The following is a 23822-nucleotide window of genomic DNA, read 5'->3' as shown; positions in this document are numbered from 1 at the left end:
TTCATGGCAAAACTGCTTCATCAGTGTTCTTCCAATTCTCATGGAATTCATATTGAATGTTTGTCTTAGGATATAGGTCAGCATGACACATTTCTTGACAGTGACAAAAAGTATGTTGCCATGGTAACAGCTCACATATTATGAGCCAAAATGATGGAAAATTTTGTGTTGCAAACTACTTCCTCAGTTTTTGCCCAATTTCCATGAAACTTGGTACAGATGTGTGCCTTTGGTTGTAGATGTGCAAGACGCATTTTTTGACAGTACCCGAAATTACGTTGCCATGGTAACGGCATATTAATGGCAGAAGATCAAGGAAAGATCTTGCGGATTTAACTACTTCCTCAGTTTTTTGACCAAAGCTTATGAAATGTGGCACACACCTTGATCTTGGTGGGAAGATGTGGAAGACATATTTTTCGGACGTGTCGGAAGCTGCGTTGCCATGGTAACGGCATATAAATGGCAGAAGATCAAGGAAAGATCTTGCGGATTGAACTACTTCCTCTGTATTCGACTGAAGCTCATGAAATGTGGCACACACATTGGTCTTGGTGGGAAGATGTGCGAGACATATTTTTTGGATGTGTCGGAAGCTGCGTTGCCATGGTAACAGCATATTAATGGTGGGAGATCAAGGAAAGATCTTGTGGATTGAACTACTTCCTCAGTTTTTGACAAAAGCTTATGAAATGTGGCACACACAATAGTCTTGGTGGGAAGATGTGCAAGACATATTTTTCGGACGTGTCGGAAGCTGCGTTGCCATGGTAACGGCATTTAAATGGCAGAAGATCAAACAAAAAAGATCATTCCTTGGGTAAGACTGTCGTCACGGGGCGGGGGTATTAATCACCTTAAGTGATATTTCTAGTTTTTTTTTGGAGGGGGGGGGTCTTTTTCTATGACTACGGACTACCCTCTGACCCTGCATTTAGGGAGAAAACAGATGTTCATAATACACATGAAATAAGATTAAGGTAAAGTTTAGGGTCCCTCGCGCCTCCCCCATGGTGCCAGGCCAGCACCCCCAGCAGCTGGACTATAATAGATAAGCCACTGATTATCCACATGATCCATGCCCTGTAATGTAAAACAGAAACGTATATTAGACCGAATGGATATTGGACCAAATGAACATTGGACGAACTAAATATTAGATCCGGACGATAGCCTCTTTGAAATGGTTGTTTGAAGGTTAAATATAAATTCAAAACTCGTTTTTTAATAGTACATGAGAAAAATTACCAACGCACCCTTTCGGCAATACCGGGGTGGGGGGGGGGGGGGGGGAGGGGGGCTTTGGACAAAGGGTGGGGTTCCAGTCGACGCGACGGGACGCAACGCTCCCAACGCACCCTTTCGGCAAAACCGGGGGGGGGGGGGGGGGGGGGGGGGGGGGGGCTTTGGACGAAGGGTGGTGTTCCCATTAACGCGACGCGCCACCACCCAACCTACCCTTTCGGCACAAGCCATACAATTGTGGTCTCGGTGGATTATTTGTAAAATTTTGTAGTCGATCTACAGATGTTAATTTCTCTTTTGTTAATTGTAAAGTGCTGAGAAACATTTTCACCATTCCATAAGCACTGTATAAATTTTCATATTATTGTCATCATTGTTATTATTACCTTTCTTGTACACTTGTACTTCAACTCTTGGTGATGTCCTGTGGTTGTCTACAGCATTGTTAAAGTCTTTCAATACAGAAGTATTAATGTGAACTGTTACCATGAATCAACAATCATGGTCTGTTTACCCAAGGAGTCATGAGTTCAACTTCAAGTCATGTCAATATTCTGTGTGTATTTTAATCTTCTATTGGTGCTTTTGTAAATGAGAGCTGCTAGTTCATATATTTCTCTGTAGCTCTGATGGGGCTGTGCCATAAAGATTATATAAAACAAGTCCTTGAATGGGTTATACCTCAACTTCCTTAAGAGATTCTCTGCTATTGGCACTGTTACAGATTATTAAACGTCTGACATTTTAGTTTGATGTGAGTATGTTGATCACCTCTGACAATATGTTTACTCGGTTGTATCATATGAACCAGAAGAATTTCTGAAATGTGTACAAAATGAAATCTGAATTCTGAATTCTGAATCTTAATGTCCCTTCTTGTAGCATGGCAAAATTCACCCACCCCTGCCTTTGTTTCTGAGGTGATGGTGATGTGTGTGTGTGTGTGTGTGGGGGGGGGGGGGGGGGGCAAGTTCGTTTGTCACATGCGAATGCGAATGCTCGTACATGGTACATGGTACATGCGACTCTGGTTTCTGTGCATTGTTTACATGTGTAATATCATTGGGGCATGAAGACAAAGCACATGAGTGTTCGGAATCAGTGACCCCTGACTAGGCATGGCTTGCAGGGGATCCAGTGACTGCATACAAATTGCATGGGTGCATTTCCTCTGGAGCATGACGACATGGTAACCGGTAAACATACAATGAATCCATGTATGTCGTCATTGCATGGTAAACATACACTGTATGTACAATGTATGTCGTCATACCGGCGTGTTTCGCTGTACATCTGTACATGATAACACGCATAATATGCCCTAATTGTATACACATGCAGACAGTTGTAGTGGTATTTGCAGTAATAATGGAAGAAGACAACCTTTTTTTTTTCTAGATTTTCGATTTGATCCATGATTCTGGTGTGTGGCTGTTACATCAGAGTGAAGAATTTGATTTTGATTTGTGCCATCAAATGAAAATGTAATTAATGGAGCGTCAAATGAATAATGCCTGTGTGGGCCGGCTGTATTGCATGAGGTTGCAAGCTAGGCTGCCATGTCAACCATTCATTCTCTGTTAGCTGTACATATCTAAAGATGCTGTGAAAACTGATGCAAGTGTAAAATGAAAGCATGTATTGCAAAAGGAAAAAACGTAAAGAAAAATAGATGAATGAATAAAAATTAGGATAAATATTTAACCACAGGAAAGCATTTGTCCCATCCATGCTTCTGACAGTGCTCACCGTCATCTGTGTACCAATACCCTGAATATCAAATTTGTGTACAGGTAGAATGCATGCAAAAAACAGCCATAATTCACCTGTGATAGCCCCTGAAAGCATGAAGGAGATCATTAGGGATTCCACACACTTATGATAACTGATACATTGCAAGTTGAGTGAGAGATTGATAATTGTTTTCTGTTAGCTGCCCTCTTGTGTCAATCTCATCCCCCTCCTTTTCAGAAGAGCTAGCATGGAGAAGGGCAGTGAGAGGGTGACTTACAGGTGCCGGCTGTGCAGGCAGCACCTGTTTGACAGCACCTGTGTCCTCAACCCGGGTACAGGGTACCACCACCACCACCACCACCACCAGCAGCAGCACCATCAGGACATGCCTGGCCCAAGCACGGTAAGGCAGCCAGGTCTCCATCAGGCACCCCTGCAAGAGGGTCAGGGGGAGGAGTCCAAGCCAACACCCTGCGGTGGCAGTGACAACGTCAGCAGATCAGTAGGAGTGCTAGCCCCGTATGGACAAGTGACAGTCGGCCCGAACCCCCTCTGGTTTATCAACGAAGACTCCACCCCTCCCTGGGTTCATCGCACTTTGGACAAGGTACTGTTCAGTTTCACTTCTGGTACCTGATTCTTTAAAAATACCAAGATGCAAGACTTGTTAAAATCACAAAGAATTTGATTAAGCCAAATAAAAAAGAAAGTACTTAGTTAACTTTCTTGTCCTCCTGCTCCTCTGATCTTGGTGCCACATCAAATTTTTATTATTTTTTTTAAAGTGCTGATGAAAATATCAAAAATTAATCTTTTTTCCCCTGCTAGCATCTTTTTAAAGTTGCTACGTCATTTTTTAAAAATATTTACTTCTTTTGGGTTGCCCAAAAGACATGGGAAATCTACCTATCGATTTTACTATACTGGCCTTGGGTTGCTCTAGAAAACACAAGACCCTATTCAATCAGCCAGCAGTACAACGGGAATAAAATTGAAGTCAAACAGTCCACTCTTTCAATAGTCTTTATTCAATTTGTCACCTTGTTGTGTATGCGTGCATGTGTGATCAAATGACTTGTGGTCTCCCAAGCTTAGAAGCTACCCTTCTGATGCAATCAGATTGCAGATCATGTTTCAGGACAGAACCAACAGACTTCCATCCTGAACCTTGTGATTATCATAAGATAATCTAACATATTTGCTGAAACTTGTGAGAAGCAGAAACGATCATTCCTTCATTTCTTGTGCCATTTTTCTAACCCATTATGGAAGGCCAAAAATTGCATTTAAGCTCGTCTGTAGCACACGATTATTCCTACGTTTGGTGCACTATTTTACTAACTAATTTATGGAAAGCCGAAGCATTGCAAAGATAATTTAGCACAGTCAGCACAGATTATCTCTCAATGACAGAATAATATCATGTGAGTGAGAGTTATCAAAACTACATGTCTATCGTATGTAATTCTGATAACCATTCACACAAGTTACTGTACACAATGGCCCAAATTCACGAAGGTGGGACAATCTTTGTCCATAGTTTAAACCATGTTTAGATGACCATTTCATTAACAAAATGATCATTTCGTCAACGAAATGGTACTGTCGACGAAATGACGCCGTCAACAAAATGATTAATTTTGTAACGAAATAGGCCATGCAGACACTTGGCGCCCCGTACAAAACTACGGTCTTTGTCCATGATTTGAACCATGGACAAAGATTGTACCACCTTCGTGAATGCGGGCCTATGTATTCTTTCTGTAATGCTTGTGAACTAGAAATGAAGCATTCATTGTAGGCAGGTCTGTAAGGAATTACATTTGTTTGTTTGTCTTTTGTTCTTTGCGTGGGGTATCAATATGAAAAGTATCCCCAAGGGCCAAGTTTTAGGATTACTGTACAAAACATGATTTTGTGTTTGCAATTTTCAGCAACTGGGAAATATTACTTTCCTACTGATATCAGGAAAATTACCACGACAAGGAGAAAAAATAGATGAACAACATCTTATAAAGGGCTCAACATTAGTGGTGGCCCTGGAGCCCAGGCCACTAAAAATTGATGTTGTGCCACCATATTTCAAGAAAAGTTATCTTGATCTGCCAGCTAAGTTTCAAAGTGGATTGTGACATGCTCTTAATTTGGGCCGCCAAAATTTCACATTTAAAGATTTTAGAGGTTAGATTGGGCAACCAGAGAAGAAAGTTTGTGTTGAGCCCTCCTGTATGGGTGTATGTGATGGTAAATTTATATGACAATGCTTGTCTCAAAATATAATGAACTGTGGTTGGAAGTCTCAACATTGTGTATGTAAGCCAATCATGTGTGAACTCCTCCACAGTCACATGACCATTATGACCCTGTCAAGGGGTGAGACGACCAATGTCTTCTCAACATTCTGATCATGGTCTGCATCCAATTTCGCCCAAAGCGTACGTGATCTATGAATGCAATATTTTCTGTGTGCACAGAATAAAAATTTCAATCTGTTTGACCTCTGTATTGGTTTGTACACTGTACGTGGCCAGTGATACAAAAATTTGATGGTTTATTCGTATTTAAACAATAGTTAAGTGCGTGCAAAGTACATTATGAATGAAATCTGAAATTTGTACTAGTACCAGGTATTTAACAATAACAATAAAATCCTGCATACCACTTGCTGCAAGTCTTATGGCTTACCAGTATGTACCATATTTTCTGGTATATAGATTATATAATCCACACTTTTTCCCTATTAAAAAAACTCAGAAAAAGGGTGCTGCTTGTACGTGGGTGTGGGTGGCATACCAGAAAATGCGGTAATACCTTTAACGAGAGAGATGAGAAAATACATGTAATTGTGATAGCTGGTCTTTATGTGGGAAGGCACTATTCTCAGGCAATGCACAATTGTAATCAGAGGAAAAGAAGTGTTCATTTCTGTCACAGTAAAGCAGGTAGACATGTGTGTACAATGACAAAGTCCTGAACAAACTTTTCTGTAGGTTAGCAAAGATTTGTACAAACTTGATGAAAAGTATCTCGCCAGTATATTCTGTTCTTTACTTTGAGCCAGAAAACATTCAAGCAAGATTACAAGTACTGCATGCTCGAATACAGCAAATACACTGTGTGTTATCTGCTGTGAAATCTTGTTTGAATGTGTATACACTTTGGTGATTGATATTGCCGCTACGCATACATGAACATGCTTATGACACTGTTGACATTACACAGGTACATATTGTACAATTTACATTATGATGTCCATGTGTATGCAGTGCACGTGTTTGCACATATCACTAACACTGAGCGGCAGGCAAAGTACAGTGCATCATCTTCTGGTTGCACCATTACAAACTTTGTAATAGAGCCTACCCTGTACAACAATGTTTCATCAGAAATATCGCTCCTGCATACATCACATCTGGGCCCCATAGCAACTCCTGCTGAAATGGCAACTTCCCATAGCAACAGCCAATCAGGAAGCTGGATTCTTGTTGTTACCATGACAATCGCCATTCCAGCAAGAGTTGCTATCATATTGACTTTTTGTGTGTTTGTGTGTGTGTGTGTGTGTGTGTGTGAATTGGGGCGCTGGAGAAGCTTTGTGCTGGATAGATCACACACACCAAAAAAAATGATAAATAGAAAGAACATGAGAATGCCGCAGCAGCATTGCCACCATAAATCCTATACATCATATCATTCTATATGCCTTCTGTACTACTTACTGTAAAGCAAGATGTTTATGTGGCATGAAATTTTCATGAATTTGAGCTGATGGCCTTTTTTTGCAGCCTGAAATTTTCACGAGTTGTCACAGGCATTCAATACATGTGTATCTGTGAGTAATGATGAAAATGATAATAATGATAGTAATGATAATGTGCATTGATAATGTGCCATATCTATTGTGTATGATACTCATGCTACAGGAGAACCTGCATTTATGAGACAAAGCATGCTTTACACACAAAACAACGGCAACTAGTGGTAGAACCCTGAAAATGCAATATTGTGTGAAAATTTTCCAAAACTACAATGAAATGAATTCAGTGGTCAGTAGTCGGTAGATTTGATTTTCAGGGAGATTGGCAAGTATTGAATTGCAAGTCGAACCTGGCAGATACAAGAAAGTGCACAACCTCTGAACCTCCTCTGCTGCTAGGAACTTGTGGAAGTGTAAAAGGTTTTGAAGTTGGCTCCTGATTGTCTAAGTGACATGCGATATGTGACTATTTAAAGTCAAATTGCGGTCTGATACAACCCCAAGAGTTATGGGAAATGCCATCATCTCGGTTTTGGCGGCGTGGTCATGTTTCATGAGGGATCATTTACAGTTTGTTTTCAGGAGGGAGTTTTGTTTTTTCTTGTCATTTGAATCTTTAATGACTTAGATATGTTTCTTAGCAACTTTTTTGGATATGCTGTGTACAAAGCCATTGCACACATGCTAATTTCTTCATTTTTCCTGTTAAAAAAAAAATCATATGCACTCAGTGGAAAAATTATAATGATGTCAAGTGGAAATGATAATAAACTCTAGATGTGTGATGATAAATATAATCACCTTTATGCATAAAAATTACAAAATCTTACCAGGTACTACATCTACATGTATGTATTCATATGACAAAGTACAATTGTAGAACAGCATGTTAAAATAGCAAAATTCAATCAAATAGTCTTCAGGTGTTTCTTCAGAATATTTAAGTTAGCATCATTTAGACTTGTTTGGAGGTTTTGAGCTTTAAATAATGAAGATGATATTATTTACTTTTTAATCTGTCATATCTTCAGTTACTAAAACCATGTGTCTGACTTTTCTTTTCTGCAGTTTCAGTGGAAGAGAGGAAAGCTGTTGTGTCCTAAGTGCAACGGACGAGTAGGTTCCTTTGACTTTGTCACTCCGTACAAGTTGCACTGTGCCACTGAGAAGCCCTCCCGCATTCACATCATGAGGAATCGTGTAGACTGTGAGTCGTCCTCGCCAATCATTGCCAGGATCAGACCAATGCCCCAAAATCCACCAAGTTCCTCAAGTGGAAACTCCCTCAGTGAAGAAGGCGACAGCTCCACAGCCACATGGACCAGCACTGTCCACAGACTAGGAGCGGGCGGAGCTGAATATGACACGCCTACCTTTGCCGAAGTAGATTCCTCCATCCTCGTGACTGCAGCATCAATTATGCCCTCCACTTCAGAGTCACCTACACGCAATTTCCTGCCAGATGCTTTCTCATCAGCATCCGATGAAGAGGCATCCCCCAGTCAGCCGTTACGAAATGACCACCAGAGAGCGGGTCCGAGATCCTTGCCCCTGGACTCTCTTACCCGCAGTGAGAATCCCTTGTCAAGGAGCCCCTCGATGATTCTGCATGTTGGACACCCATTCCATTCGCAGAGGGCTGAAAACTTACTCCTCAAGGAGGCATCTCCTTCCTCAAGAAATACATGTAACTCTTTCCTGGCAGAGGGTTCAGAAATCCGTCAGAGGAAAGGGAGGTTGAAAGTTCCTGTTGACCGGCCAGTGTCCTTTGGACTTGAATCGGGACGAGGCAAACTTGAAAATGACATGTTGCTTAATGGTCTCACAGTAGAGCGAAATATAGCGTACGTTTCTGGCACAAATAGAGGCAGAGTGATAGCATCTCGTTCTCAAGAATCTCCAGTGACTATGTTGCCGAGTATGTCGAGTGATCCGTGTGCTAGAGAGAGTCAGAGGAGGAGCCAGCATCAAGTTTGGCCATACAGTAACAGGACTGTAGATTCAGAAGATGGTGGCCTGGGTGACAGGAGAGGTTACCATGTCAACCGGTCAGCGGGTAGCAACACCTCCACAGCAACGTCAATACCCATCTCTTTCCCAGTGGACGTTTCTGCCAATGTATTCAAGAATAGCCAAGGTTTCTTCAGCCAGGCAGCTGACCGTGGCCGTACACTGGAGAGACCAAGGAATCCTAGTTCCTCTGGCAGCCAGTCCCCGGGCCCGTATTCCCAGGTCTCCACCTCAGAGCAGATGGAGTCGCTGGGCTCCTCCGCTGGCAGGGACCGACATGTGCCGCCGCTGACCCACGCTCAGCAGCAGGTTAGAGAGAGTGAGGATGAAGAAGATGCAACCCTGGGAGGCGATGTGGTGGACCAGAGCGAAAATGTGCAGAGCTCTACCGGTGAGAGAAGTCCCCGCAAACAGAGGAAGGAAAGAAACAGGAAGAAGAAGGAGAGGAGGAAACAGAGACGTTATGAGAGATGGCTGGAAAGACAGACATTAGGAGCTGAGGAGGAATCTGCCATTCAGGTGAGAATTATAGATATTTTGTAATTACTGACGCTTGGTATGCATCTGTAGCAAGCCAAAAAGAAATGCATCTAGTAAATTTTTTAAGCATCAGTAATTGTCAGAATTATGATTAAAACAATGGATTTTTGGCAGAATTTTGTCCTCTGTTCTGTAAAACATTTATCATTTCTTGTTATCAGTAAGGAATAATATGCATGTGATAACTATGAAATTTGATCAAATCCCACTGAATAATTCTGCATACAATTTGTGCTGACACACTCAAAATGACACACATGTGCATCCTTTGTATGACCCAAAGAGATTTTCTCACTACCTAGAGGGCGAACTATATAATAATGTCTGTGATCACATTGAGCTGCACATGTGTCCTACGTAGTAATGGTGGACTTTGCTCTGCGTGTATGTGCTCAGTGCACTCAAGTAACATTTGTTACAGGATGTACTTGAACTTTTGAACTACATACTCCTCGATTTGGCTGCTCCTCGGTTGCCGGTATGCTAGCATGCTTCCATGTGGGGTAAGCCTCAAGCCTCTCTGTGCAATCACAGAGCAATTATACAGGGTGTATGGCAAGTAAGCACTCTAGTATCTACTCATATAAGACCTTGTATCTCAAAAGTGTCAAATGTTCAGGAGAGCAAAAAAAAAAAAAAATGTGACAGCCAAAGCACTACCAGGTACATCAAATGGGATAGCCCTTTGACATGCTGTGGTGGCTTCATTTTTGTGATAAGACAGCCAAGATTTGGACAGGACATCACTTAAGTTATTATCTGACCAGTAATCCAAACAGTCATTTTCACCAAAATTTGAGATACAAGGGTTTGTCACCCCAGTGACAATAAGCTCTTTCAATCTAGTAGCTTTGTTGACGGATTGGTCACATGTAACACCAGATACTACTTGTAAACAAAGATGAAAAGTTTGAAGACTCTTTGTCAGTTGTCGTTGATCCATGGAAAGTTTGCTCCAAAGTTGATGTGAAGAAAAAACATATCTAGTAAAAGTAGCAGACTGGTGAAGTTCAGGGCAAAGCCAGAGAAGTCAATGAAATGTTGTGACTGGTTGGTGGTAAATCATTTTATTTTAACATGCAGTTCGGTATATCATTCAAAATAGCGTTCCTTGTCATGTGATGATGAAGACATCATCTGCAGAGAATTACCCTTCGCCGGTGTTTGTGCACAACATTGCAAAGAATATTTCACTCAAAGTGGCATGGAAATATTTCCTTGAGAAGAAGACCAGAATGATCTGCTTGAAATTTTTGGGGAATTCATGATGAACGTATTAATTTCTTTTTCCCCCGATGAAGAGTGAAAGTAATGATATCTGCATGCAGAGGATTTGAGAAGCGCTATTCATATTACAAGTGTTCGATTATGTCACAATCACAGGGCAGTGGTGGCTATTTTGAGATGAATACCCTCGAGACACTATTGAAACTGACTCACAAACATTCATGTGGTGACAATATTCCTGACCATGCTGACAGTTTTTTGCTGAGTTGTGGCACATTTTTATCTTCTTGAAATACTGTTGAAATCATCAAAGTCAGATACCTTTCCGAGTAATTCTAAGAAATGAAATCTTCATTTATCTAGTTGGGTTGTTTATGTATTCATTTATTTATTCATTCATTTTATTGTCGTCAAAGCTCATCGCAATTTTTTTTTTGTGGGAAAACTGCTGTTGAGTATTTTTTTTTTTTTTTGTATCTGAAATGCAGTGTTCTAGGACATCAGAATAGCATTGAGTGCATATAAAGTGAAAATTTGTTGTAAAGAGGAAGGCTGGAAAACATTCCATTCAATTTACGTGTACGTAGATTATCGTAAAAATGCTCCGGAAGTGCCCCTCCCATTGAAACTTTAAGCATATTTTGTGTGTACACGAAATATTTATGCACAAGAGACTTCATGGACCATGCATGCTCTGGTTGTGATAATGGCCCCTGACCTGAAATGATCTTCATTTCACATTTTAATCAGGAGATTCTTCTCTGATTAAGCAGTACCCGATTGAGCGGAGAGTACTGTATTACCTATCATATTGTGGGAATGGCTACAGAAGGCATTTCTTCAAACAATATGGTTCAACGATTAGAACACAGGTTAAGTTTGATAATTTTCAACTTGCGTTTTTACTGTCTTACAACATGTCAAACAATAGTTTCTTCAAAGGGTAGTGGGTTAATTTCCATTGAAGCAATGACGGAGGGGATATGTACAGAATATTGCAGCAGCTGATGAGTCGTTTGTTTCGTTTCCAGTACATATGAATTCTGCCTGTGCAGTATTTAGGGTATACAATGTACCACGTAGGTGTACTCCTCCCTATTCACTTACAGGCAAGTCCAGCCAGCAGATGTACTTTATCTGTTTGTGTGTGTTAGAGGTTGGACTCCCCACAGGCTTAAGTTTAGATACAAATTGCAAGCAGAGCGAGCCTTGAGTCAGTTCCTTGAAATATCCATCATTGTTGGAAGCAAGTTTCAAATGAAATGATGAACAGACTTGAGTAAATTGTCACGCATACATGCACATGACTTGCACACTTGTTGGCATGGCAACGACAGTTGCGTACACCCCTCCCGGCCACATCTTCCAGTTTATTCAACCAGTGTCTGTGTATGTCTGACCCAGATTTTGTCACATTGTGATGCCAGCTGCCTTGCAGTCTTTTCAACCACTGGAGGTTGTTATTCAACATGAATGGTTCAACCCTCCAGGCAACATTCTGCAATGTCATTCACCTCTATCGTGGTTCTAAGAATGAAACACTGATAACAGTCTGGGTCAGCAAGTTGGCACAGAGATGTCTGCATGTTGTGTAAATAGATCCCTTTCCCAATCTTTGTCTTGCTTATCGTCTGACTTCTGGCATGTAATGCTGGTTCTAGTTGTGATATGATGCATTACAGTGACAATAAAAAGAAAATGATGTTGGACCAGAAGTGCTTTAAAAACATGTTGTAATTCTTTTTATGCCTTTGCGCTGTAAAGTCGCAGAATAACTATGTTTTCAGGTTTTCTGTCTGCTCTGTAAACTGGGAATTAAAGGGGAGTTCCAGACCAGTTCAGAGTGAGTCTGAAAAGAAAGAGTAGACTATGACAAGCACAACAGTGAAAATTTGATCAAAAGTAAGGAAATTTAGTTATGAGATTTCAAAGTTTGCTAATTTTTTGTACAACCATTTTTAAACAGTTAAAATGAAATGTGTGAGGTGATAATGTCATCACTTAACAAGTTTCCATTGATCATTTACCCAAAAATGCAAAGAATCAATTTTTCTGATTTAAAAGTACTAAACATACATTGTAATGTTATTACCAATTGAGAAACGTCAAATTAATGATCAGTCCAATATATAATGATTTGAGACTAGGGCATAATTACAATGTATGTTTGATCAAAAGCCAGAAATTTCGCGATTTTATACATACATGTACGTACATACTGTACATGGCAATTGTGAGGGGATAACATCATGTATTCACTATTTGCATTTTCATATTGACTGTTCAAGAAATGTTTTGTGAAAATCAGCAAAACTTCTCAGTTTCATTAAATACTTCTTACATTTCATCTTATTTTGATCATACTTTCGCTGTTGTGCTTGTAAAATTTTAACACTTTCTTTTTAGACTAACTTATGTTTGTCCTCGATTTCTCCTTTAAAATGGAACATGTGGATTTTCCTTTTGAAGCCTTGCTTAGAATACGGCAAATATTTCGCAAGGTTTTTATTTTCATGAATTTCACGAGTCGGGTGCTATTCGCGAATTTATAGACACATGAAAATATTGACTCTGATTCCGACATGAATGTGACGTGCAAGCATACATTTCTCCATTTAGTACTGTACTCTACAATCGCGAATTTAACTACTCGCGAAAATGTGAAATGTGCACTACTTGCCCAACAGCAAGTGTAGGCTGCCCTGGGCAAGCACTGATGTTTGTTTGTACGTGTACAGTACTCTCAAAAAAAAAAGAAGAGTGAAAATGTTCACTCTTGAAGGAGTTGATAACAGAAAAGAGTAAGTTTCGAGTGAAATTGGAGTGAATTTTGAGTGAAAATGTTCATTTTCACTAATTTTGGAGTGATCCCTGAGGTCACTCCAAAATTAGAGAAAATGAACATTTTCACTCTAATTTCACTCGAAACTCACTCTTTTCTGTTAGTCACTCCTTCAAGAGTGAAGATTTTCACTCTTCATTTTTTACAGAGTATAGCCAGGTGCCCGCACCTCGTCAGGGGCCCGAATACCGTCACCCTGCTTAAAATCGTTTTGAGCGCACTGAACAAAAATATATGCCCGGGACTGTGTTCTGTACGCTTGAAACTTGGCAAGACTACCACAATCAAGCAAATTGTGGTGAAAACCAAACAGTTTTTCGCAAAAATCTGAAATTTTAGTAGGGCTATAGGAATACGTGTTATATGTCACCCGCACGCATCTTTTACGTGTATGTCTATGGGAACATCACGGTCACCCGCACACGTCTTTTACGTGCTAAGTCTATGGGAGAGCGGGTGACGAGTTGCGGGCCCCTTCCTTATCGCGCAACTTTTTCGCATTGTTCGCCTTTGACGACGATAGCTGCAAATTTTCAATATCGATCAGTGAACTTGTGATTCCATTGGAATTTTCAGCATTTTTCCTGTATGTGAGTTGGATTTCAAAGAATTTCAGTGGCGAAATGTGATTCAATTATGGGCAAACATTAACTATGACGAGGTGCGGGTCACCCAAGTATACATATGTGACCGTGCTCCACAAAATGAACAATAAGTCGCACACACTGATTTTGTGCGAGGACTGAAAATAGGCGAAATGGGTCAACCTAGCCGATCTTGACTTTTTCACATTTTCTGAAAGAACAAGTCTCCTTCTACATTATGCTAAAATTTGTGATTATAAAAAGGGCAGGAAAGTGTGTTTTTAGGAGTTAATCTCGAACATTTTTTTTGTAGAATAGTGTGATTAGGTGTGTCTTTAGAGTCCCCTTTTCATTTCTTAAATACCTTCTACTCACTCTTCACTTTCAACTCTGATAACTTTTGAAAGGATGATGCTACTGCTTTGAAAGTTGGCATTAGTTATGGACAGAATGTGCTTATGAGGCATGCTCACTTTCACTTTAATCTGATAATCCCTTCATTGTTGTTACTCCGGTGGTTTACATCCGGTTTTTGCCCCATTCATCGCACAGCAAGCACGGCTTGGTAAAGATTTAACGCTTGAATAGATATCTGTACTTCTGAGCCTCTTTTCTCAGTTCACACTTTCCGTGAGTGTGTGCTTTCTTTCCAATATTTAGATAGGTTAGGAGAGTCCATTTGATTTGAGTCATACATGTACATCATTTAAGTCTGCTCTTTCAGAATAAGCTCTTAACTAAAATTTCATGTCTGGCGACTTTCTGTTCGTTTTGTGATGCAGGGTCACATATGTTGGTAGCACTCTAAACTGAAGGTGGCAAAGCAGTTTTACGCATGCGACTAAGTAGCCCCATCAATGAACGAATACTTGGTGGTCATGCACAGAAATTCAAATGACATTGATAAAATCATAGGTGTTGGAAAGCCATTGGCAAAAAAAAAAAGAACAGCAACAACTCCAAACAAACCTCAGTACTGATTCTTAACCACGATGTAATACTCCCACATTACAAAAGAAAAAAGATACTTTGATATTTGACATCATGTGTCACATCTGAGAACAGTGACAACCCCCCCCCCCCAAAAAAAAAAAAAATAATAATAATAATAATAATAATGATAATAATAAACTCTGTTGTTCAGTAATAACAAATGATACCTAGAAAGATAAGCCTGATCATTGATAAAGCAGCAGAAGTAGAGGAAATTATCCCAGTGTGTGACAGGAAAATAGATCATAGAAAGCTCATAGACATCTAATTGCTTTTAATTCCAGTGTCTCACTGTCATTCAGTGGAATGTAGGAAGAGGAAGGGAGTGTGGTTGAGAGTGAAATAACATTTGTTGTGGCTCTTTGCTCAGTTTTGGAGAATTTCTCAGGATGTTATTTATTTTTTGAGGGGGGTGGGAGGTCATTTCTCCTAAAAAATCCCCGCATCTTCTGCCCTGTAGTTCACCTGTGTTGTGGCTCTAGTTTAATAGCTCTTCTGATCGCTTTTCATTGGTTAAAGTGATGATGACCATTATGGACTTTTTGATTTGCATGTCCATGTCCTGGACTGGGTCATGTGGTATCACTTTAAAAGACAATTTCACCTTTGTACATCTAAGGGATTGAGAGAATGCAGCAATATTGGTAGAACACATCAGTGAAAGTTTGAGGAAAATGGGACAATCCGTTCAAAAGTTATGAAGTTTTGAAGTATCTGCTGAGTCACTGCTAGATGAGAAGACTACTACAGTGTATGATGTCACATGCGTACAACGATATGAGGAAAATAAAAAGAGAATTTCACAAAGCATTACTTTTTGAATAAAGTTCACATTTCTTCAACTTGTTAGCGATGTATGTTGTAATAAGGGTAATATTATTCCTCCTGCTTTCTGAAAGAGAGAAGTCAAGTGTCCTTTCATTATGCAAGAAAAATGGAAATATGTTGAATTTTCTTTATTCTTTATATCGTTGTACTCATGTGACATCACAAGCCATAGTAGTCTTCTCATCCAGTCGTGACTCAGCAGAAACTTCTAAAATTCATAACTTTTGAACGGATTGTCCGATGTTCCTCAAACTCTCACTGATGTGTTCTACCAATATTGCTGCATTCACTAAACCCACATGTCTATGAAACATTGGCCGCAACTTATAATTTACCAGTAAATCCAGTAGGGAACACCATTTGATAGTCAATCACCATATAAAAGGCATGCTACCGTACATGTGACAGGAATGGAATCACGAGAAATATTATTGGAAATCATTGTAATGTGGCCTTTGGTGATTATATCGATTGGTTTAGGCCGGTTTGTGCATTTGAGCAGAATATGCAAACTTGGCACGCCGTCGAATGAGTAGGGCGTGCAAGCGTGGCACATAATGAGTTAGCAGCAGCTCAAGTTCGTCTTCTTTTGACTGGCAGCTATTATAGAAGCTGGCAGATTCACGTTCATGTTGTAAACATGCGTATGGAAAATTAAAATGTGTTCTAACTGGCTGGATGTAATGAGTTGACCGCAGCCATTTAGCCACCGCTCGAGGTCGAAGATGGTGTCCTAATGTCGGTTCGGTGTAAAAATGGCAGAGGTAAAAATGGCAGGGGTAAAAATGGCAGGGGTAAAAATGGCAGGGGTAAAAATGGCAGAGGTAAACATGGCAGAGGTAAAAATGGCAGAGGTAAAAATGGCAGAGGTAAAAATGGCAGAGGTAAAAATGGCAGAGGTAAAAATGGCAGAGGTAAAAATGGCAGAGGTAAAAATGGCAGAGGTAAAAATGGCAGAGGTAAAAATGGCAGGGGTAAAAATGGCAGTGGTAAAAATGGCAGGGGTAAAAATGGCAGGGGTAAAAATGGCAGAGGTAAAAATGGCAGAGGTAAAAATGGCAGTCAGAGGTAAAGTTGTCAGTGGTCGAAATGTCAGTGGTCAAAATGCTAGAGATAAAAACGCCATTGATAAAAATTTAGTCGTTGAAATGCAAGAGGACGGGGTAAAAGTGACAGAGATTTTTTTTTCTTCATGTTTCTGACACCTTTCTCGCAATACGCGCTTTTCGTGCCTTCTTCTCCTGAAACAAAGCACGGGGGAGACCGGGGAGAAATGGGACACGGGAAGAAATATGGGACACTCATGTAACTTGAAAAATGCTCGGCCAGTCAACAATCCGATAATATATCAGTAAAAAGATGAGCCTCGGTACACCTGAAAATGGACATATTAACCACTATACAGCTCTACAGGTATCTTGTCAGTAAAATATCAAACTCACTTTAGATCTAGAAGGTCCTATACTATATTAATAAGTATTTTTAAAAGTGTGCAAACTTCTGAAAATAAAATTGCTTGATAACAGACATGCAGGTATGAAAAATTGGCACGGATCTTTTACTGTTTCTGTTACCACTGGGAGAAATTTAATAGCGCAGTGTACATGTAACATTTCTCCCCGCGGCACATGTAAAGAGAGTCTTGCAAAGCTTCAGCGATGGCTGTGTAAATTGAATCGCGATCTAATGGTAGTCATAGGCGGTGATTTCAATCTACCTGAATGGGATTGAATTGGATTTTCTTACTGTTGTTGTATAACGAGGGAACAACGTCATTTTCGGTGGCTGAATCTACCAATCTTTAGCAACACACCATGTTGACAACATAATGGAATCTGACGTTGAAGCAACAGCTATAAAGTTTGAAAGGCATCAAACATCTAAATTTTTTCGCCTGCGGATTCGTTCAACAATGATTGAAAGAAATCCCATGGCAAACTATCAGTTTTTACTCTCACTAGACCAGTTTATTGCGAAAGTTCGTCTCCAGTTTTAATAGGCATAAGTTTGTAAAGTGACCACAAAGTGTTCATTAACTTCGAGATATATGTTTTTGCGCCATGTGATACTTGAACAGTGTAATAAAATATTTTGCAAGAGCTTACTTATGTCTGCCGATACATCTGCTGTAGTTTGTTTTTTGCGTTTTGTATTTTTACTTCTACATTATGTCGTGATCAGGCCTTGTGAGATAAATAGGCTCCTACGAAACCTGAATGTGAGAAAATAATATTGAACAGGTGAAAAATAAATGGTTTGCTTCGACTACCCTATGTCCCCTTCACTTCTTTACACTAAACAGTTCAAAAACTGAAAAAAAAAATGACAATATACTAGCCTGGACGTGAGCGGAATTCGTTTGTGTAAGAGTGTGTATGGGAGAGTATGTGTATCTGCGTGTAATTATGTTTACACCAAAATTGGGTTTGTGTGTGACATGTGTGTGTGTCTGTGTGTTTGTGTGTGTGTGTGTGTGTGATAACTTCATTTGGCGAAACAACGTAGGATTATACATGTACTGTTTAAGGGCTTTGCAGCATTGTTGGAACCCCCTTATAATGATAGATAATAATGATAATAAAAATAATGATAACAATAATAATGATAATAATACTGAATAATAAAAGTAATTTCCCATAGGCCTACTGGGCTCTTAGCTGGTTTATTATTTCCTGCACAGAGAGAGATTACGCCACTGCAATTGAATCAAACTCAGAATAATGCGAGTGCTCTAATCTCTTTAAAACATAATTCAATCAATATTCTTCAAATCTGCAATTTGTATTTGAAAATTCGATAAATACAGTTTGCTCTGGCTAGGTTATCAATCAAAACCTCTTCATACGTTTATATCTGACGAAATCGCTCTCATTACTAGTACTTCTGACATTTTACTTCTGTCATTTTTACCTGTGCCATTCTTACCTCTGCCGTTTTTACCTCTGCCATTTTTACCCCTGCCGTTTTTACCTATGCCATTTTTACCCCTGCCATTTTTACCTCTGCCATTTTTACCCCTGCCATTTTTACCCTTGCCATTTTTACCTCTGCCATTTTTACCTCTGCCATTATTACCTCTGCCATTTTTACCTCTGCCATTTTTACCTCTGCCATTTTTACCTCTGCCATTTTTACCCCTGCCATTTTTACCTCTGCCATTTTTACCTCTGCCATTTTTACCTCTGCCATTTTTACCCCTGCCATTTTTACCTCTGCCATTTTTACCTGGCACCCTAATGTCTGTAATGAAGTACCTGCTGAGTCATTCACTGTTTATAGATGAACAGATGAACACATGTGCCTTTTGCTTCCTGCACGTACTCCCACAATCAATTTTCCTCATGTATTTCCCATTTTCCCACCACACGCAACAATTTGTTTCGTGGTATTCTGATTGTTAAGTATTTCTTAGAAATTCAGAGAAAGGGAATTCCACAGTAGCAAATTCTGTATCTTCAATTGATTAAAAAGATGAAAATGAAACAAAAAGGGCAGCAAAGAGGTGTAAATGGGGCACATGTCCATTTATGAACAAGTATTGGCAGTTTACAGCTCAAACTTCGACTTGGTGAAATCGATGTATTGTTTTCCTTTCATACAAAATCATACTTTAATAATCTGTGTCATCCTCATCAATCCAATCAGACCACATGACAACCATTTGAAGCAAAATGCCACTCCATCTTTGTATGGACTTCCGTGAATACAGTATACATCAAATATTTGTACAGTTGAACCTCTCTTATCCGGCCTCCCTTTATCCGGATCTCTCTATTATACGGACGCAATTTCGCCCTGATTTTTTTTTAAATAATTACGGGAGGAAAGGGGGATTCCCAACTCCTTGAGAACTCCTACACAAACACACATGAATTACTTCTAACATGATTAACATACATTACATCAAATTGCTTACCTTCAGACATTTTAACACCCCCAAACATCCCCAAATCATCGCAAGAACATGGACAGATTATGCACTCGAGTCCTCTCATATCGCATTGCTACATATGGGTCCATACACAGCCGTCGATATGACTAGATAGACATGCATTGTTTCGAGTCATTGGCTGAGCAACGAATGATATTGAACACTCAAAATTTTGAAGCGTAGTTTTGTCGACTCGTACTGTTTATTTTCAAGATCTACTTGATACATTTCTTAATAATTATTAGGTAAATTATCCCAAGAATTTATAAAAGAAAATGATTTCATTCTTGCAAACACGAACCTCTATTTTCGGGTCTGTTACTGAGTGTAACAATGAAAAGGTTGCAGTATACACATTACTACATGTGGTACTACAATGGGCTACATCAGTACATGTGTATGTGGATGTACATGTATAAAGCATTGAGTCTCCCGTATCCGGCCAAATCCCTTATCCGGATGAGCCCCGGTCCCGACTTGTCCGGATACGAGAGGTTCAACTGTAGTTATATTTAGATTTTTATATTTGCAAATTGTGCGAGTCGGGTGCTGTTTGTGAATTTTAAAACAAGTGAAAATTTTAACTGTGATCCTGACATGAATGTGAATTATATTTCTCCTTTCAGTATAGTACTGTACTCCACAATCACAAATTTAACCACTCCCAAAATCGTTGTGAGTTTGATTAGACTTGCTTGATATAAATGGTGCATACAGTTTAGGGTGAAATCAAAAAGACAAATGGTAGAGTTTTCACTGGACTTTGGTGTACAATATGAAAGATACAAAACATTGAAGGTCACATATTTTTCACATATTTTTGTGTGTTATTGGTCACTATCTCCATGCATAATGTAGGCAAAGTAGATGACGTGTTAATGTTGCCACTTCATAAGTTTCCCGTTAAGCTGTGCACAAATCACTGAATTTTCTCTACTGATACAAGATCAGAAAGAAGGAATTTGTTTCCTTTGCAAGGAATTATCGTAGAATTGTGAAAAGATTACCAGAAAAGATTACCAGTAAAGACTTATAAGGAGGACTGGGTGGTAGAACCTTGCTAAACTACCAACCAAAGACATTCTATTCAAAATGAATTTTTGAGTTGATGTCAAGAGATTTATGGGGCAGTGGCATCATTACCTTATTGATTTCCATTATTTATGCGGTTTACCAATGTCACACTGTCATGAAAACAAGGGACGGTTTCCAAAAAACTTTGAAAATAAACATCCCTTTTTCACTTTCGTCTGATTTATTGAAAGGTCCACTATTCTGTTTGCTATGTTTTACTATAATCAGTCAGTACATTTGGGTAAGCATGACATGGCATGACACTTCAATCATTGGTCACCCAGCTAAAGGAGTCCATCTGGAATTAGTTTGTGATTGTCTTTCTATGTTATAGGGCAGTGCTGCTTTGGGGTGTTAGGGTGTTTTAGGAACAGAGACATCCACAGGAACATGTGTATCATCACAGTCTCCTCAGCAAGATTTCTCGCTCTCCTACAGGTTTCTGTATATTATGTCACTTAGGTGTCAATAAAAATAATGAATGGTGTACTGCTGTCAGAAGCAGAAGTGGGAGAGGCATAGGTCACACGACAGGCGTATAAAGTCCTTGATCCCTTGTCTTTCTCCTACAGGATATCAGTGCAGCAGGGCTGTACTCTCTCCTGGGTCCCCGCTGTGCTGGCAGCTCGCTGCGGGAGGTCACAACGTGCTCCGTGTGCCTGGACATCTACTATCAGCCCCACACCTGCTTCCCCTGCGAGCACATCTTCTGCGAGCCGTGCCTGCGGCAGGTGGCCCGCTTCCACCCCGTGGTGACACCGTGCCCCCTGTGCCGCACAACCATAAGGAGCGTGAAGCTGCATGACCGTAAGTGAGCTTGCCGCAGTGCCTGGACTAAAGATTTGATGTTCAAGACCCTGTTAACCAATTGAAGATGATTCCCAAGAATACTCAGGCAGGTGTCTATGGGAAATACCTGTTATAGCAAAATCAGTCCGTCCTCAACAGTTTAAGCAAAGAATGTAGGTAGTTGCAACTTGAACCACCCTTTCACAAGAATAGAGAAAAGGGGCCTTTGGGCTGGCTTTTTTTGGCTGACTTGCAACAGCCAGGGCAGATCGCTAAAATGAGACTGGACGCTTTCACAAAATGTTGTAACTCTTTTCCTTTTCTTGTTTATTTTGGTTTAAATAACATGAATCTAGTCAAAGATGTTACAGAAACCGTGAATGTATTTCAAACAATAAAGAATACTCAATGAGTACATTAAAAGGTTACCTCACTTTATGAACCACCTTGATACTCTTCACAATTAGAATTATTTCACCTCCAGAGATGAACCTGAACTAAAGCGCAGTGTAGGTCTGTTTCTACTGACATAAATGTTGATGGTTCCAAGGCTGGCTTCACATTAGTATTTTGAAGATACCAAATAAGTCTTATAAAGGGCTGGTAGAAGTCTCCTGTGTTTTGGGGCAGTCAGTCACTGGTTACAGAGTGGCTGTAACTAGTGAGTTGATAGCACTGTAGTTGAAATTGTGTTAGCAGCCAGCAAGTTTTTGATCGTCAAGTGTTGTCAATCTCTCTATGAAACATGTCCCTAAAGTTAACATGATTATACGGAAGATGACTTATGTGTTGACTTCTTTTTTTTTTCTGCTTCTAAATTGGGACAATGTGTATGATGCCGTATTGTGCAGTTCTTGAAATATCATCAACAACAACAACAACAAAAAGAATTGTGTAGCTTTGAAGTCTAAAAGTGTTCTTGTGTTTATACACCTATTTCCAGATCAAGATATTACATGGTTGCAACTGATTTAAGAAGGTCTTGTCCTGTGTCTTCAAAATTCAGAGAAATTAATATTTTGATAAAATCTTTGCACTTCATCATTTGCCATCTACATCACTCCACAGAACTGACATCAGCTGTCAAACAGCTTTTCCCACGGCAGTTTGAGAACCGGCATCAGATGGAGCGGAGGACTCTAAACCGTTCCTTCCCGTTGCCCGGCAACCCAAACCTACCGCCGTGGTACCGCATGGGCTACCAGAATAACCGCAACCAGGTGGACTTTCTTGCCTCTCGCCGCAACGCGGGCTACGTGCACGACTGGGGGATGCGCTATCTGCAGGGAGTCGTGTGGAGGGTGGTGGCCTCCACTTTGGTCCTCATCGTCGTTTCTGGTATCTCAGTCGGATTCCTGCACTTCATGTTTGATTTCTCGTGATCCCTTGCGGGCCGACGCCTGGCACCCGATATCAGGGTTATAGGTAATAGTGCACTGAACATGCCCGGTTGCGACCGCAGCATTGTAGCGACAGTATACAGAATCTGTTGACACTAAACTCAGCACTGTCATGATGGAAAAATGTGTAGTGTGTTACAGTAGTGTTGTGATTTGAAAGAAAAATCCTCAGAGAATCACTGCCTGTGACTTTTTCCGTTCCTGGTTTTTTTTTTTTTTTTTTTTTTTGGGGGGGGGGGGGGGTTTGCCATCAACCAGTGTAAAGCAAGATATTTTTGTGGCATAAAATTTTTACAAATCGGAGCCGACGGTCTTCATGAAATCCTCATGAAATTGCCAGTAGCATTCAATGCATATAGTGTATTAAAAGAAACTTCCACCTGCACTTTAATTTTGTGAATCTTGGCTCTTGCAAAATTAAAGTGCATGCGAACATTTCTGGTTTTACATTATTCAAGGATTTCTCCTGTGTGATTAATCTCAATCTCAGACTCCCAATGACACAGTCGTGTGACATTCCACGCAATGTGTCGCGTCATTTCAAAATGGTATCGTTGCAATGGTTCAAAACTTCTTTTGAGTCTCCTGCATTTTTTGTCACCAAATTTGTGACCACAGGCCTGCCGTTTCAAAGTTATATATGATATGTAGGTGCATGTCAGAAGAAAAATGGCTACAAAATGTGAATTCATGCACAATTGCACAATTTGTACACATTTTCAGAAGCATGATTATTTTTACTTTTATTGATTAAAATCAATTATTAACATATTTTCATGCTCAGAACTTTGTTGCCAACAAATTGCCATAAGAAAAAATTGAAAACAAAAGTCGAGAAACAGGAATACGTAAGAAATAAAAGAAATTA

General features: G+C 39.9%; 1 protein-coding gene across 1 annotated transcript in view; it reads left to right on the top strand.

Annotated features, from left to right (window-relative positions):
• LOC139740648 (uncharacterized) overlaps window positions 1-23084 on the top strand; it is a 33468-nt gene extending 10384 nt beyond the window's left edge. The window contains exons 2-5 of the mRNA XM_071651225.1: window positions 3217-3586; window positions 7805-9265; window positions 21338-21572; window positions 22623-23084. Of these exons, the coding sequence (XP_071507326.1) occupies window positions 3217-3586; window positions 7805-9265; window positions 21338-21572; window positions 22623-22936 (2380 nt within the window). The 3' untranslated portion in view covers window positions 22937-23084. The remainder of the gene's footprint in view (window positions 1-3216; window positions 3587-7804; window positions 9266-21337; window positions 21573-22622) is intronic.
• Window positions 23085-23822: the final 738 nt, after the last annotated feature.

Source organism: Diadema antillarum, unplaced genomic scaffold, assembly GCF_040938485.1.
Source record: "Diadema antillarum isolate AM-2024a unplaced genomic scaffold, OU_Dant_1.0 seq00000871_RagTag, whole genome shotgun sequence".
Lineage (NCBI taxonomy): Eukaryota > Metazoa > Echinodermata > Echinoidea > Diadematoida > Diadematidae > Diadema > Diadema antillarum.
Note: the sequence above shows the minus strand (reverse complement) of the source record. Positions and strands in the feature narration are given on the sequence as shown.